At 42.5% G+C, this 16,767-nt stretch overlaps 1 protein-coding gene across 6 annotated transcripts; it reads right to left on the minus strand.

Moving 5' to 3' along the window:
- Positions 1-1,189: 1,189 nt before the first annotated feature.
- On the minus strand, positions 1,190-7,491 carry LOC128747639 (transcription factor 7-like 1-B). Of its 6 annotated transcripts, none has more exons than XM_053845653.1 (7): positions 7,387-7,491; positions 5,656-6,636; positions 4,974-5,032; positions 4,868-4,900; positions 2,320-2,443; positions 2,135-2,233; positions 1,190-1,646 (listed from the first exon to the last, which is right to left on the minus strand). In XM_053845653.1, exons 2-7 carry the CDS (start codon positions 6,613-6,615, stop codon positions 1,635-1,637), a joined length of 1,287 nt encoding a protein of 428 aa, XP_053701628.1. In that variant the 5' UTR covers positions 6,616-6,636; positions 7,387-7,491; the 3' UTR covers positions 1,190-1,634. The 6 variants fall into 6 exon arrangements, with proteins under 6 accessions (XP_053701628.1, XP_053701625.1, XP_053701624.1 ...); XM_053845650.1 differs by lacking the exon at positions 7,387-7,491 and adding an exon at positions 7,215-7,353 and having other exon boundaries at positions 2,320-2,440; XM_053845649.1 differs by lacking the exon at positions 7,387-7,491 and adding an exon at positions 7,215-7,353 and having other exon boundaries at positions 1,190-1,643.
- Positions 7,492-16,767: the final 9,276 nt, after the last annotated feature.

The following is a 16,767-nucleotide window of genomic DNA, read 5'->3' on the forward strand; positions in this document are numbered from 1 at the left end:
ATCTACTGATCTCGTGTGCAATAACACACAGATGCTCCATTAAAACACAAAAATAAACAAAATAACACGCACTGTCGAGGCCAGCCTTCATCGGTGCCATCTTGATAGAGATCTCTAGTGCACCCTGCCTGTTCTCCCCCTTCTGGTGCCCCCACTTGCGCTGCTATTTCACGTCCTCCTTCGTCCACCTCATCTGTGTTCACATCATCATTCACTCCACTTTCATTCCCCTCCCGAATCACAGTTCGTCCATCTCCCCTCATGAAAGCTGAGTTGCCTCATTTCAGAAGCACAACTGTCCGCACTTTAACCCATTCTGTTTTCCTTCCACGTCCTTTCCTATCCTTTTATTTAGTTAGTCCTTGTCGTTTGCGTTTCCTCTATCCCATCCAACTTTACAGGCAAACGCAGCTCCCATGGATATATTCCCTCCGACGCCAGCTACGTTTGCCAGATGTAGCTCCTACTTCCACTCAAGTAAATCCCCTCCAAGACTTCCATGCTCTCGCTCTCATCACTGACATTTTCTAAATTCCTTCTGGGCACAAATTCCAATTCTGCCGCAGCTTTTGTTTCCTCGTTCTTCCTCGTTCCATTTACGTTAACCTCCCAACTTCCATTCATTCCATGTGTGAGCCGTTTACTTGGTCTCACTTTTTAGTTGTATATCCGTCTAGTTTACCCCTCATGTGCGTGTGTATGAATAGCCAACACTACCGAGAGCTTTCAGTTTATCGCCACCTCATTGAGCTTAACTGCGGGTGTGTTTCCTGAGCTCCCAGTTCTCAGGGTTTAATCCACCTTGTTTACCAGATTCTTCCATGTGTGTTCATCCTGGTCTGCATTTTAGCAGTAGTCTGGTAGCGCGACAGAAACTATCTGAGGTCTTGACCTCATTATACACAAAAGTTCTCCATCTGGGCTCCGTCCTCATATCACTGACTCTCAGCCATTGACACCAGTGTCGGTTGCTGACTCCCTCATAACCATGGCAACGATCACAAAACACGGACCCATGTGGCTCCATCCAGCACTGGAGAAGATGGTACTTTCCAGTCTCCTCTGTCTGACCTTGGATCTGCCAACAAGTTACAATGTCTGCATCCCTCTTGTTCAGGGAAAACTCTTACATTACACGTACATATGGGTTCCAACAATTTATTTATTGGACAAATTACAAACACGCAACTTTACCCGTTGTAGGAAGAATAAAGAATAAAGGCCATTAGTCAGTAAACAGTGAAGCTTGTCTGCATCTACAAACACAGCAACTGTATCAGCATCCACTACATTAATACTCTCAACACTCAAACACTCATCACGATGGAAACTCATTTGGAATGGAACAAACTCACAAAATTATTTGTTTGATAAATAAGAGATAAACAAGATCGCAGAACATGACGTGACAGAGCAGTAGCTCCACCTGGGCGGACACCACCTCGGTTCGCCCTTCAACCACTGTTCACTAAAACGAGATGACAGTGTTTGATGAGTGTCCGCTGAGTGGAGCAGATCCGAACCGTCAATCCTCAGCTTACTGAATGTTCTGCCCTACTGACCTCCTCGCACCAGAGCTGAAGCTAATGCCACTCGCCCTGCTGCTGCTGCCATTAGCTCTGCTGCTGCTGCCATTAGCCCTGCTGCTGCGTTAAAGAAACACTGTTAGGAGTGCCGGAACAAATACGTAGAACACAATATTAAAGAATAAATATATAATAAAAAGCATTGCTACAGAGCCGGCAAATGATCTGTCATTTAAGTCATTTCCACCGCCATGTGGTTCTACCACACAGTTGGGGTCAGGCAATGACGTGTTCTAATAGTCATCAGGAAAATCCTCAAGTAGATTATTAAGTGGACAGGGTACAGTAAAGCTAACTGTGGCGTGATGGTGCTGCCATCCGTTGATCTATTAGCCACACATAAGGGCATGGACAACAACATGACAGCCTATTTTGATAAGATGGAAGGAACACATACAAACTCAAAACAACTCCTCGAAAAAAAAAAAAAAAAGAAAAAAGAAAAATCAGAATGGGATACAAAATTGTGCTCAGAGTTTCAGAATTAATACTGTCAATACCTCCAGCTTCAACACGACAATGAATGTGTATATATATATATGACTTACACAAATGTTACTGTTGCTGCTGTCAGAATAGTAGAGACGTCTCTCAAAGTAAGCTTGCTCATAATACAAGGCTTGCTCTTCAGAAGTCATCTTATTCCACTGTTGGCACAAAAAGCAGTTTATTCTCATACATTCTCATTCATCCATATGTGCCATGAGCCTCCTTGAGCAATTATTATCCTTACCTTTTCTCCCAAGGCCATATTCACAACTGCACTGTTACTGATTCCAAGTTCTTTCCTGACTTCCTCCCTGTTTTCTCTCATAAATAGTAGAAAGGCATTCAATGGCTTTTTTGTTCTTTTTCTGCTGTGGAAAAAGGAGGACAATTTACATAAAGTTGGGTTTACTGTGGGCACATTTTCCCTTATTCCAAAAACCTACAGAGTTTAAGTTAAAGTACTCCAAATTGTCCACAGGGTCCAGTCTTCCCCGGCTCCAATAAGGGAATAAGCATTAGAAGAATGAAAACGAGTACACACTGTGTGTGTATTACTGTATATTGATGTGTGGTGGAGCAGGCAGGTGTGCTTTTATCTAATGTGAGCTATGGGCAGTCACAGATTGTGGTTTACATGGTTGAATACTAAATACCTTTGCCTGCAGTTGTCAATGGACACATTTCAAGCACCAGTATGACCCCAGCATAGCGCAGAAACAATGATCAATCATGATCAAAGGATGTCAACTATTCAACCCTTTTTGGGCCACAGCACACTTGACCCTGAGGCGCACCATCATTGAAAGTTCCATTTTTTTCCATTTTGTTAATAATTGCAGCTTATGACACTCGGCTATTTTGACATGCTATTTGCAGAAACAAATTGCTGAAAATGCAGTGGTACAAAAATGTCTCCTGAAAGGGGTGGACAATATGCCAAAATATACCATGAATTATTTATTTTAAATAATCTCTTTTGCATGATTTTATTATAGTTTGGGGAATTTCCAGACAAATCTTTGACAGTCTTTACTTCATAACAACCACACTTGGAGTGTGTGTGTGGGAAGAGGAGCACGCAGTGCAGAGCAGCTGTGACTGATGGATGAGTCAACGCATCAGCATTGATTTCCTCACATGGGTAGATCATAGGTCAACATCTTCTAATTGTTCATGATGTAATGTCATCATATCACCCAACTTCATCTCCAGACAAATGAGGTGAAACTGTATCAATTGTCACGGCACACCTGACCCGCTGACGTAACCATTACAGTGCACCACATTACACCCAGCTGGGAGTTTAAGTGTGACGTCCTACTGACAAAAGTATTCAGCATAATAAATAATATCTGTGCTTATGATTATGATTTTCATTCTATTCATTTATTTGCATGGCCCTCATAAACCTCCGTACACAAGCTACTTGCTTTTGTTGTTGCTTTTTTTCACATACTAGTTGGAATGCAGCTTACAAGTACTTTACAAAACGCTATTTTTACCCGAGATGCCGACCCATGCAGCTGCCACCTGGTCTCACAAGCTCTCACCGACCGAGATTGTGGCATCTCTGAGTAGACCATTTTAAAACTGTTCAACAAGTTCAACAACACCCCCGAAGCTTGAGACAGCCTTGCTTGCAGGTTAACAGTTGTTCAACTCCGTTGTTTTAAATGTGCTATATCAATAAAATGTGTCCCTCACAAAATTACCATTAGCTGCAGCTACACCCCCAAGACATTTCTGCAAAAAAAAAAAAAATACAAGTACCCACACTCTTTAATAGTGGACACACCTTACACATCAATCTGGTTGAGAATGCATGTGATGGCTAATGTATCGGAATATATTGTCGGCGATATTCAGAGCTATTCAGAGTATGAAGTTACTGCCCCAAAACTAAACTACAAGAACACACTTATTCCACTATCCACTACAGAAATCCACTTTAACCACATTTGTTTGGTCATTGTAGGGCGGCATCCTAAAAGTCCCAGTGGTCACCAGTTTATTTTAGTAATAATGGACGATGCTACTCTGAGGCCATCTCATTTAGGAAAGCTTATGAAAAAATTATAATTTATTGTTAATCAACTATTTGTATTCTGTACCAGAGTGGGTTTACCAGTGGATATTTTTTACTGATCAGGGAACCCCCTTCATGTCAAAGGTTACCGGAGGATGTTCTTAAATGTCAAGCAGACAACATCCAAGGATCCACTACACGAATTTCAGCCTCTTCATATCAGACCAATGAAATTAGAGGTATTCTGTTGATTTTAACATCTTGGGACCCCCCGTGTACAAAAAGTATGTATGCAGATTACATTCATTGCCATGGTACTATGTTTTTTATAACAATCGACTAGCCATAATTTAGGGACACTGCCCGCTCCATCTTGTAGTGATACAACATTAGAGCCATTTCAGTGAGGTCAAACAAAAAAAAAAATTGAACCTAAGGAACCCAAGCACGTACAAAGACAAAAGACCCGTTTGACAACAACTCCTGCATAAAAAACAGAATAGGATAGAACATTCTGTTCAAGATATGAGAATGAATCTAATCAACAAAGTCTCCAGCTTCATATAACATGGATATATGACATTAGTTACAATAGTTATTATTGATAACAGCATTGTGAATAATAACTATCTTCAAACAAGTCTGTTTATCTTTGCAAAACCAACTTTCCTTGAGTAATTCCTGTCTCTAAGTGCAACAAGCAAAACTCAAGCAAAGCGCGGGTCTTCAGAGGCTAGAAAGGCTTGAAAGTCAAAAGGAATCATACCTCTGCACAGATGTTTCACGTCTTTCTCTGTCACTGTGACAATTAAAATATTCACATAAAGATTAGAGAAAATATTCACTCACAGAAAACAAACTGACTGACTTACAGGATGGCAAAACGGTCCTGAAGCATTTGAACCGGTGTCCCACTCTGTGTCTTGTTGCCCTAGAGAAATAAAGTCAATGTTTCACACTTCGACGTGAGCAGAAATTATTATTATTATTACTACTACTACTACTACTAGTACTACTACTACTACTACCAGTATTATCTGTTGGGCTAACAGTGGCTTCACCAATTTCAAGAAAGTCGAAGAAAAGAAAAATGTATCAACAACAAGACTGTGTTCAAATATGTATCTGTGTCGCTGGACTTTTCACTTATGAAACTCATTCAAATTATCAATTATTGTCACCTCTAACATCATCAAGAAGAAATAATGAAATAAAAATCATATTAACAGCAATAAAGTCAAAGAGGTTTTCAGACCACAATAGTGAAATATAATATAATATAATATAATATAATATAATATAATATAATATAATATAATATAATATAATATAATATAATAATGAATAAAAATCCTGTCGTAACATGGCTCAGACATTGAACAAGTATACAGTGTCCGAATAAATATTTAACTGCCTTAATCTGAAATAAATAAACAAACGTAATACTTTGCTGACTAGGGCAAAACACCCTCAACATTTTGGTAGTATTTGTTCATGAACACATAAATCGATGCATGTGTTTGTGGTAATTAAAAAGTACAAGCCTGCACCCACTTGCTGACTCATCGAATGTTTTGGCTCAATCACTGCAGCATTACAGATCATGGATGAAGTTCCTGCATGCAAATCAGTTGCTGGGCCTGGCTCCCCAGTCCTGTTGCTCACTCGTGTCCTCACCCGGCACTCCTCACCCTGGTTTAGAGGGGAATGAGATTGAATGCTGAAGTTTGCCTGGGAAGGAGGCCTTGATGGTGGTAGCGGGCCAAAACTTGGCTCAGATGAACTGTAGATAATCCGTGAAAAGTTGTACCTGACCTGGAGTGGCTGGGCCATTCCAGTACCAGGTTGAAGTCCAACACTGTGACTTGTCTGTGCTACTAAGTGATGACTCAATCCGTGACTATGCACCGCCATGTTGTGGCATGCATGTGGTGCCATGCTTTGACTTGACTGGTACGCCATGGTGGGACATGATTGCAATGGCATGTTGCGATTTGACGGTTGAGTTTCCTTTTTACTTGAATGTGAATCCAGACTGTGGACTGAATGTGGTGCCATGTTGTTCCTAGAATGCAGCACTAAGCTATGTCTAGAAAGACTACCCATGTATGGTTGTGAAAGGTGGGTCATTTCACATCTTGAGCGCTGCGTCATATTGTGACTTGTGTGCACCATCATACAGGGTCTAGAATATCCCAAGTTATGTCTCAAATTGGGTGTCGTGTCTCGAATGCAATGACAGGATTGTGTGGCTATAAATGGATTTGGCAGTGGTCCTTGGTAATTCATCTGGGTCCCGTTGTTTTGCAATGTGACTGAATCTGTAGGTTGATCAAGGTCATTGGCGCATCCACAGTAGCATCTGATGTGGCTTACGAGGGGGCAAATGGGATTGGTATCTTGAGTGGGTTGAGGACAGACAGGATGAGGAGCTGGAGATTCATTTCTTGCAATGAAGGACAAAATTTTTTCCCAATTGATGCCATCTTCAGAGCAATCACAGCAGTGTGTCATGACTTTGTTTCTTGATGTTTCCTGAAACACATTAAACAAAAATACGCTTTAGCATCGATTAAAGCAATGACACAGAAAAACTATAGTGAAAGATAACTAAATATGGTGTGACGTAATCCTTGTTCAGCATGAGCAGGAACTTCATGCTGCCTTTCTTCAGGCTGTTCAGGTTCTATTTGGAACATCAGGGTTGAGTGCGGTATTGTTGCATCTCACACTAATTCTTCAACAATTGACTAAAATAACTAACTTTGAATAACAGTGTCAATAACGTTACAAATGAGAATCCATAATATGGCAAAATATGTATTCTTCTAGTTTGCAATTGTCAAGTAATTGATGGACTATCATTTGCTAGTTTTAGTGAAGCTAGCCAAAGCCAAAACATTTGTGATGAAGCCCTACATCCTGTGTGTGGGTGCACTTGTGCATGAATGTGTTCTGGTAGGGCCATAAAAAGAATGACAAACTGGAACAGCTTATTTGGGCTTGTCACGGCATGTAAATGTGTTCAATGATGCTCTGACTGGTAACGCTGCAAGACAGCTTGCCGCATTTCTCCACTCAGAGAGCAGAAACATTTCAGCAGTGTAAACTACCTCGATAACTCTGACTGGTGACTTGACAGTGATATGTGGCCACCTTGCGAAGTTAGTGTATGACTTTTGCATCAAACAACACGTTCATTTCAGCAAGAAGGAGGCACATCAAAAGTTGGTTATACACAGATAGGTGTGCATGAATTGGCTTTTAACATGTTATAGCCCTCACCTAGAAATACTGCTAGTCCCCTACTTAAGTTTTCACCACTTCATATCAACTTCATATGATTCAAAACATTTCTAATTTCTTGACGCTAGAATTATTGCATGATAGAGATTCGTGGGAATTTAATCATATTAGTGGCCCTTATAATGTGTTTTCAGACAATCCCACATTGTCTTTGTTACATCATCACTTCTGCCTCTCTATTACAGATTAATTCTACTTTAATGATGCCATTTTAGTTGATGTTCCCTGCATGCAGTGCTGTCATATAACACTTTGTGACTGTACTTGAAAACATTTTCACATAATTGTACTTTACCCACATAAAATAGTGTTATTTGTTACGACAGAATAAAAATTGAGGTGGTGACATAACAACATTCAAATTGAGCTCCAGGCTACACTGCTGGGTGGTTGCTGATGACAATGGTGACATTTCCTCGGCAGCTGCCAGTTACCATCTAACAAGTGAATTGCTGCACTTGCGAGATCTATCAAGAGCCATGGAAATACTGCCTAGCAAAGACTGCCCTTTGTATTTTATTTGAGGCCAGGGTAGTTGCAGGCACCACCACAGATGGGCAAAATCTTCTGTGATCACCATGAAATCGTATATCGATAACACACTTGTCTTGATCAGCCCTGGACTATGGATCTTTGGATCTTGTATATTCAAACTGAGATGAGATGCTCATGTCATGATTCGCTTTTAATTTGCTCTACTTCCTTTTCTCACCCCCTTCTCATTCCCTGGTTTGTTGGAACTTCACCTTGGATTTGGCACACAGCTGAAACTGATCCACACGTCATCGTCCCACCCCTTCTTAAACACCTTGGTTCCAGCAGTGAATGCCAGATCGAATCAACTCGTATCTAGGTAATTGGCTTCCGCGTATACTTCTCTTGTCCGCTCGCTTCGTGTTTTCTGATCTCTTGGTTCATTCTACCTGGTGCCTGAGTTAGTGTTGTCCTATTCCTTGTTTGCTTCCGATCTCCACGTGTTTCTTGTTTGCTCTGATTGTAGTTTATTGTCTCGTGTGCTCGTTTGGACAACCACATTTGAGATTGTTTTATCCCTGATCATCGTGTCTTGTACTTTCCTCATTCATGATCTCCCAGTTTGGTGACGCTTTTGGTTGGACTTATTTCCGTTTGTGTTCATCTCGCGGTTCGGTGACGCCTTCGGTTTGCATTTTTTGATCTCTTGTTTTGATTATTGTGAACTCTTTGTTAAGATTAAATATCCCTTTTTGCTACTCTGAGTCTTATTCATTAAGGCATTTGGCTCCCGCTCCGTGAATCCTAACAGCTGAATTAGACTTGTCTGCAGAGAAACAACAAAAGGTCTTGTTTTTATCAACATTTGCTATTAACATTTTACTTTCAAAGTCTCCTTTTTTTAACTGTTTCCGTTAGGGATGGTTTATAACTCTTCATTTCCATTTCTCTGAGGGCATTGATCATTTCCACTGTTAAAAGTGTTTTTATATTCATTGTTGTACTTTTCACATATTCACTGCTGTTAACATGTGTTCATGTGACTCTTAGCTGTTGTCCTAGCAGTGTCTTCTGGTGATTGACTGGTATTGTCATGACTCTGCTCTTATTTTGTCACGTGAGTCCTGTTTTTGTTTTCTCCCTCTGTTTCTTCCTGTTTGTGTGGCACACGGCTGGAGCCAATAAACCACTGATCACCCATGTATTAGAGCACCTGGACTCCAGCACCATGTGCCAGATCGACTCGTTTCCGGTGATTGACTTCTCTAGTTTCTGTGACGCTCTCCTTTGTTCCTTGTGGTAACTCCTCGTTCTCTTGGCTGTCCTTGCTCGTTCTGTGCGCTAGCTAGCTTATTTTGGATTACTCTGTGTGAAACCCTGGTGTCTGAGTTAGTGTTTAGTTTCTTCCCATTTGCGTGTGCTTCCTGGTTTCTGTGATTGACTCTGGGTTCATTGTGATTCAAGTTCGTTTTCTCCCGGTTCGGTGATGTTTTCCGTTGTACTCTTATTCGTGTTTATGGACTTCTGCTAGTTTGGTGACTCTGGACATTTAGACTTTGCTTTGTTTCTCCCGGTTCGGTGACGATTCTGTTTTGTTTTTGTTGTTTTGTTAATTATTAAAATATTTCTGACTCGCTCCTGCCTCACTGTGACTTTCACCACTGCGTTTGAGTCCCGCTCCCACGTCCTTGACCCGTGACAGGTATAAGTGTTTGGGCTAACTTCACGGGAAAAGAGTTTGAGAAGCATGCGGGTGGGGAGTGAGGGGGGATTTGCCTCTGTCATGTCTGTACTTTATCTGTCCGTTCATTTTTGTATTTCCGCCGTGTCTCAGTTGTTCCTGTTCCTCCTTTGTTTCCAGCTTCACAGGCAACACAGCTGGTGTTCATTCCCTCATCAAGCCTTTCAAGGCTATGAACCCGTCAACGCCAGCTCCTTTTGCCAGATGGTTCCTTCTTGCTCCGTTACAGTAACTCTCAAGTGCTCGATTTCCTCCCTGACCTTTTTCTAGATTTTCCCTGTGCGCTCAAATCCCTATTCAGCCGCCTCCTTTACGTCCTCGTTCCTCCTCACTCAGCCCGCGTCTGAGCAGTTTTAGTTTCACTTTTCATTTCTCTCTCCGACGTAGTTTATTCCTCGTGTATGTTCCTCCACCACCGAGCGCTTTCTGTTCATTGCCACCTCGTGAGCTTAACTCTGTTCTCCCAGTTTTAAGGTACGTACACACCGAACGCGACTTTTCAGTCGCTGTAGCGCCAGTCGTCAGCAGCAGGTGGCTTGCTCCCGTCGTCATTAGTCGCCACCTGTCCGGATCGAAAGTAGGTCAGTCGCCGGGGGGTGTGGTCTCAAGTTGTGTGCGTGTGAATTGTGGATTTAAAGATGGCGGAGCTTGGTCACATACAAGCAGTTGCGGCGCTTTATCTTTTGGGGGAAAAAAGGAAAAAACGACGCCTGTGGGTACATGATGTCCTCCGAAATCGCTCGCAATTCGGCGAGTTTCATCACCTCCTCCAGGAGCTTCGGCTGGATGACGAGCGGTTCCAGCGGTACTTTGGCCCGGATCGGTGCTCGGATTTCCCATCAGGACACCAACTACCGGCGCTCAATCCCCGCGGCTGAACGGCTGTCCATTTGCCTTCAGTAAGGTAGTCAATGTGTAATGTTATTATGCGCAGAAGTCAATCTGAACAGTTTTATTTATATATATATATATGAACGTGGTTACAGTAGCAATGACTGTATGCATGACGTCATTTGGAAGAGACTGTAAACCTCTATAATATATTCTGACAAGTGGATGTTTAAAATAAAAACTTTTTGATTATTGTCAGTGGGCGCCACTCAGTGGCGAAAACCTAATTCAACAGTTATAAAGTCAATGTTTTGTGTGAAGGTACTGTTTTAAGATTAATATTTATTTTCTGTTCTCATGCTTACATATTCATGTAGATGAATATATAAACAGTATTTGTGTTTATGTATTCACAAGTATTTATTCAATTTTGCAGGTATCTTGCAACTGGAGATTCCTTCAGGACCATCGCCAACAGCTTCCGTGTTGGTGTTTCAACTGTCCAAGGAATTGTCCCAGAAGTTGCAGCTGCCATTTGGGATTGCCTTGTGGGTGAGTTCATGGCTGTGCCCTCCACAGCCGAGTGGCAGTCCATCGCTCATCGTTCTTCACAATTACCTACGGCTGTCAACAGGGGATGCATCAGCAAGACAGAGCGTGCCATTTCATGCAGGCGAGCCACTTCCAGGTCTGGGTCGTGTTGCAGCGAACAACCAGAGCAGGGAAGCTCTCCGGGTGAGGGAAACCTTTGTGCAGTACTTCTCTGCAGAGGGGGCAGTTCCATGGCAGCCAACCACCTAGAGCACATTCAGTGCACCACAACGGCTCTTTTAAGAGCCACACACCAATTTCAAAAGAGCATAAGTTCCTTGCATATTATTTATCATGTCTGCAATAAAATAAAACTGTGTCCATTTTGTTTAACTTGAATTGTTGAGTTTTGCACTGTGTTTTTCAGTTTCTTAACTTGAAACTAAGCATTTCTACAAAAAGACCAAGGTTCCCATTCAAAACATTTATTAACAAAAAGACACATTCCTGTACATACACAACTCATATAGGCTCTTTATGAAAGGAGCTTGCCTGGAGGAACGAGGGACTTGAGAGAGAAGAGGAAGGACAGGGAGCCTGGTTCCTATGATCCAGAAATTGGAAATGAAAAATACATAAATAAAAGAAATTAAACAAGAACATAATTGAATGACCTAATTAGCTTCCCTAGTGCGTTCATAAACTAAATTGTGAATGTCCAAAAGTAAAGCCTCTTTTTTTTCTAATGACAATCTCTGGATCATAGGAACCAGGCTCAGCAAAAATGACTCCTCTGCTGAGGGAGGTGGAGCAGGGGGTTTGGACAAAGAGGCAAGGAGAACTGTCGCAACTCTCTGTCCTCTTCTTCCACGAATGAGGTGGACGACCTCTTCCTTTTTTGTTCTGTAAATAAGGAATATATTGATTTCAATTATATGAGTCAATGATTACTAATAACAATAATCTGTATATCATAAATCACAGATAAATGACAAGTAAAATGATGTTGCTATGACAATTTATGTTATGGAGTTGAAACATTTTAATAGCAGTACAATCACTTAATATTGAATGCATAAAAATTATTTTTATTCATACTTGGGGGACCAGCAGAGGATGTGGATGGGTCAGCGGCAGGTGAAGGTGGAGGAACTGACGCAGCAGCAGCAGCAGCAGCAGCAGCAGATGAGGAAGCAGGAGGTTTCACCTCTGGACCTTCATCAAAGGTTTCTTCAAATTCCTCCTCTTCCTCATCAACATGATGGCATGTTTCTGTAAAATGAGAACATAGTGTGATTATATTTCCTATTCAGAAAGCTCATTACACTTTAATATAGCGAGTATTTAGATTCTCAACAACAACTATTACCTGCTGCTGCTGCTGCTGCAGTCATGTTCCCCGACGTCTCCCTCGGGGTGACGAAGGGGTCCAGGAAGGAGAGGACGGCGAACCTCCTCCACTTTCCCTGGCGAGATGCCGCTGACCCACTCTTTTTCTCCATGGCCTTCCTCTTCTCTCTCATGTACATATCCCTGAGTCCCTTCCATTTTTTTGGCAGATTTCCACTGAAGGAAAAGTAAATATTTATGTTTAATATCCCGACGATACAGCCACTATAGCGCGTGCGCTACGTATATTAAGCAAAATTATAAATGTCACAACTCACCGGGGACGTCAATGGTTTTGCTGACTTCCCTCCAGGCAAGCTCCTTTCTGTTTCTATCCCGGTAAAATGGGCATTGCGGGTCGTAAATGACCGGGCATGCAGCCACCGCAGCAATCAGCGTGTCCTCCATTTTTTTCCTTTTCTTTTCCAATTTCCCCCTCATGCGTTACGTCACTCGCGGATCTGGTCTCTGATTGGTCAACGCTCCGCAGGTGGTGAACTTCTGCGACTGTCGCTGTACCCCAGTTGTGTCGTCTTGAGTAGCTGGAGTCGCCGTATGTAGCTCAAATCTTGTAGCGTTGCACACCCCAGTCGTGTCGCTGCCATGTTGGTCGCCGCTGGTCGCCGTCATTCGCCCAACCCCATTGACTATCTATGCAAATCAGTCGTGTCGCTCGCGGAAGTCGCGTTTGGTCTGTACGTACCGTTAGGCTTAAATTCTAATTCGCCTCTCTTGTGTTTTCAGATTTTTCCCCATTTCCTGAATGTTGTTCTGGTTCTGGCGTCCTTTGTTATCCATGCTTGTCTATTTATTCTTCGATTAAATGTCTTATATACCAGCACTTCCTGCACTTGGGTCCAGCCTTCCGAAATCATGACAGTCTCACTCACATGCACTAAAGAGAATAAGCAGTGTGACACACACAAAATCAGAACGGCTCTGAAAGGGAGGGATGGGTAGCAGAGGCAGGATGCTCTTTCCAGATCACGAACAGTAGAAAGAGAAGAAATGACATGAGGACCAAGTGGGATGATGTGAAATGTGGTTCATCTGGGTGAGGCAGGCAAAGACCTCCCCTTAGTGTGTCCACTATTTCCTGAATTTGCTTCAGAATCACTTTGCTCTTTCTGTGGAGTTGAGCTCTCTCACAGATCACACCTTGTTTGCATGAATTTTAACTGCGACACATGACCCTAACTGAATTTTTTAACTGCGCCACACACTTCAGCTTCAATTTAAAACTCTGTTTACTTCCTTTTTGACATTTTACCAGATACCTATATGTCACTATTAGACTGCTAATGTGTAATGTATATATCAAATTAATGTTTTCACTTGTTCAGCCACACCTGACACCAAAACAACTCCTTGTTGTCATTTGTCTCATTTAAACAGATGTCTTTACATACACTTGTGTCCAAAATAATAGCAGTCCCACATCAATAAGCAAGATAAATCTGTATTTGTTAGATTTTCAACTTCTACACCGCAGGTAAGTTTCTAGAAGGTTTAAAGAAGGTATAGAAAACCAACAGACCCAACACGCATGATTATTTTGTTCAAAAAAATAGCAGTACTGAGTTCAATTACTGGGGTAATAGATTGTGTGACAAAAACAGGTGTTAAACAGGTGGCCCTTATATAAAGATCAAGACAACTGATGCTGCTCATGCTGGCTGTGCATTTTTCCTTGAAAAGCAGTGAAATGGGTCGTTGAAGACACAGTTCAGAGGAAGAGCGTTCTTTGATAAAGAAGTTCATAAAAGAGGAGACAACCTATAAAGAGGTTAAGAAAATTATCGGCTGTTCAGCTAAAATTATTTCAAATACTTTAAAGTGGCAGTCAAAACCAGAACGACGAGGACGGAAAAAAAAAAACAATTATTCGAATGGATCGGAGAATAACCAAAATGACAAACGCTCCGCCGATGATCAGCACCAGGAGGATCAAAGAAGATCTAAGGTTGCCTGTGAGTACTGTAACAATCAGACGATGCCTGTGTGAAGCCAAGCTTCCAGCAAGAAGCCCACGCAAGGTCCCATTGTTAAAAAAAAGACATGTCCTGAAGCAGTTACATTTGCCAGAGGACACATTGACTGGCCTACAAAGAAAGACTGATGAGGGTAAGATTGTTCTTTTTGGGTCGACAGTTTGTCAGACGACCTGAAAACACTGAATTCAAACAGTACATAGTGAAGACAGTGAAGCATGGTGATGCAAGCATCATGGTATGGGGATGTTTCTTGTACTATCATGTTGGTCCTATTTATCGCATACCAGGGATCATAGATCAGTTTGAGTTCATCAGAATACTGGAATAAGTCATGCTGCCATATGCCGAAGAGGATACGTCCTTGAAATGGGTATTTCAACAAGACAATGACCCCAAACACACCAGCAAGCAAGCAAAATCATGGTTCCAGACAAACAAAATTCAAGTAATGGAGTGGCCAGTCCAATCCCCAGACCTCAATCCCATCGAAAATGTGTGTGCTGACATAAAAAATGCTGTTCATGAGGCAAAACCAAGAAATACAGAGCAATTCCTGGGCATCAATAACCATTGCCGGGTGTTGGTAGACTCCATCCGCCATAGATGTGAAGCTGTTATCAGAAACCGTGGTTATGCAACTAAATATTAGTTTATGATTCTCAGGAAAGTTGAATCATCAAGAATTTCTTTATTTATACATTACATTTTTGAGTTTGTAAATAAAGATGTCAACACTGCTATTTGTTTGTACATAGCATTTCTTGACTTTCTGTAAAATATTGTCATTCAATCACTTTTTCAATTGTTTTTGCTTTGAAAAAGAATGTGCAGTGTCCCCAATGCATTTATTTGCATTGAAATAAAATTCATTTGAAGAATTTTGAGGTTTACTCCCCTTTTTCACCACACTGCTATTATATAACTGTACATCTAGCAGCAATTTCAACCTTTACAATTACCATTTTGTTCAACTTCTCACTCTGCATCAAAACATTTCAAAGTTTGATTAGACTACCTACACTGTGCCAATAAAATATTATGCAGTTCAAGTAGCTATCATACATATATTTGTCCGTTCTCCTTGCTTTCCTCCACTTTTTTCAACTTACACACCACTCCACAATCATTTTCTTTCCCCTTCGTAGTTAATCATACATCCACTCTTTCTTTCTCTCACTCTCTGTCTCCCACACTTTCTCTCCTTCTCTCTCTTTCTCAGGGTGCTTTTGGCCACGGACCTGATCCCCGCTGGAGACCTGCAGTTTGTCTTGTGAAACTTTCAGCGGGTTGCTCAGCGGGTGGTGAGCTTGAGGGAAATGTGCTGGTGTGCTTGTTCGCCTTTGTCGAAGAGGATCGCGCACTCTGCTTCCCAAGATAATCCTCTCCAACGTCCGCTCCCTCAGCAATAAAATGGATGAACTGGCGCTGATGTTCTAATGGATCGAAACGTGTGCTTCATGCGACACTTTGTTGGAGGAAGGAGATTCCCACGACCGCTGCTTCAACTGTCTGGGATCGCAGCATGTGTTGGAGTACAACACATGCCTTGCATGCGCGGACATCCCTGTGGAAGAACGGCAGAGGAGAGAGACCCTCTGTTTGTGGTTCGGCGGCCTGCTCGAGAAAGCCAAGCCGCCCGAGCCCAAGCCGTCGCAGGCCAAGATCAAAGGCTTGGCCAAGCGGCCCCAGTGCGACAGGAGCGACGTGGAAGAGGAACCGCTGCGTCTGTTTACCGGCAGTACCATACCTTCTCAGGAATTGGCCCTGTGTGACATGCCGGAGCTTTTCACGTCAGCAATGGAGCATCTGGGATTAACCATCCCGCAGGACCCGGACCCTCCTGAAGAAGAGGACTTTGTCTCGCTCGTTGCACGAGTTCAAGACCAAGCTCAAGAGGAGGCTGTTGACCTGTCTCATCAAAGGGCATCATGTCATGATCAGGTCGGACAATTTGTCTGCTGTAGCGTACCTGAACAGATGGGGGGTGTCAGGTCACCCGCTGTCCACAAGATGGCAGCATCCATCTTAGTATGAGCGGCCAGTCGTCTGCTGTCACTGAGAGCACGTCACGTATTGGGGTCGCTCATCGTGGGAGCAGACAGGTTGTCCAGAGGGGGAGGTTGTCTCGGAGTGGGAGCTATCTCCTCAAATTATAACTTCTGTTTTGAACCGCTTCGGAATACCAATTGCTGATCTGTTCGCTGCAAAAGTGAATGCGAAATGTCCCCGCTGGTTCTCTTTGAGGTCGTCGGACTGCCCCCACTGGGGGTGGATGCTCTGGTTCATCATCACTGGCTCCTGTATGCTTTTCCTCCGTTGCGTCTCATGATGCTGCTGCTGCAATGAATAAGAGATCAGAAACTACTTGTGTTGGTGGCCCCGGAGAGTGCGGGCACCAGG

The sequence above is a fragment of the Synchiropus splendidus genome, chromosome 16 (assembly GCF_027744825.2).
Source record: "Synchiropus splendidus isolate RoL2022-P1 chromosome 16, RoL_Sspl_1.0, whole genome shotgun sequence".
Classification (NCBI taxonomy): domain Eukaryota; kingdom Metazoa; phylum Chordata; class Actinopteri; order Syngnathiformes; family Callionymidae; genus Synchiropus; species Synchiropus splendidus.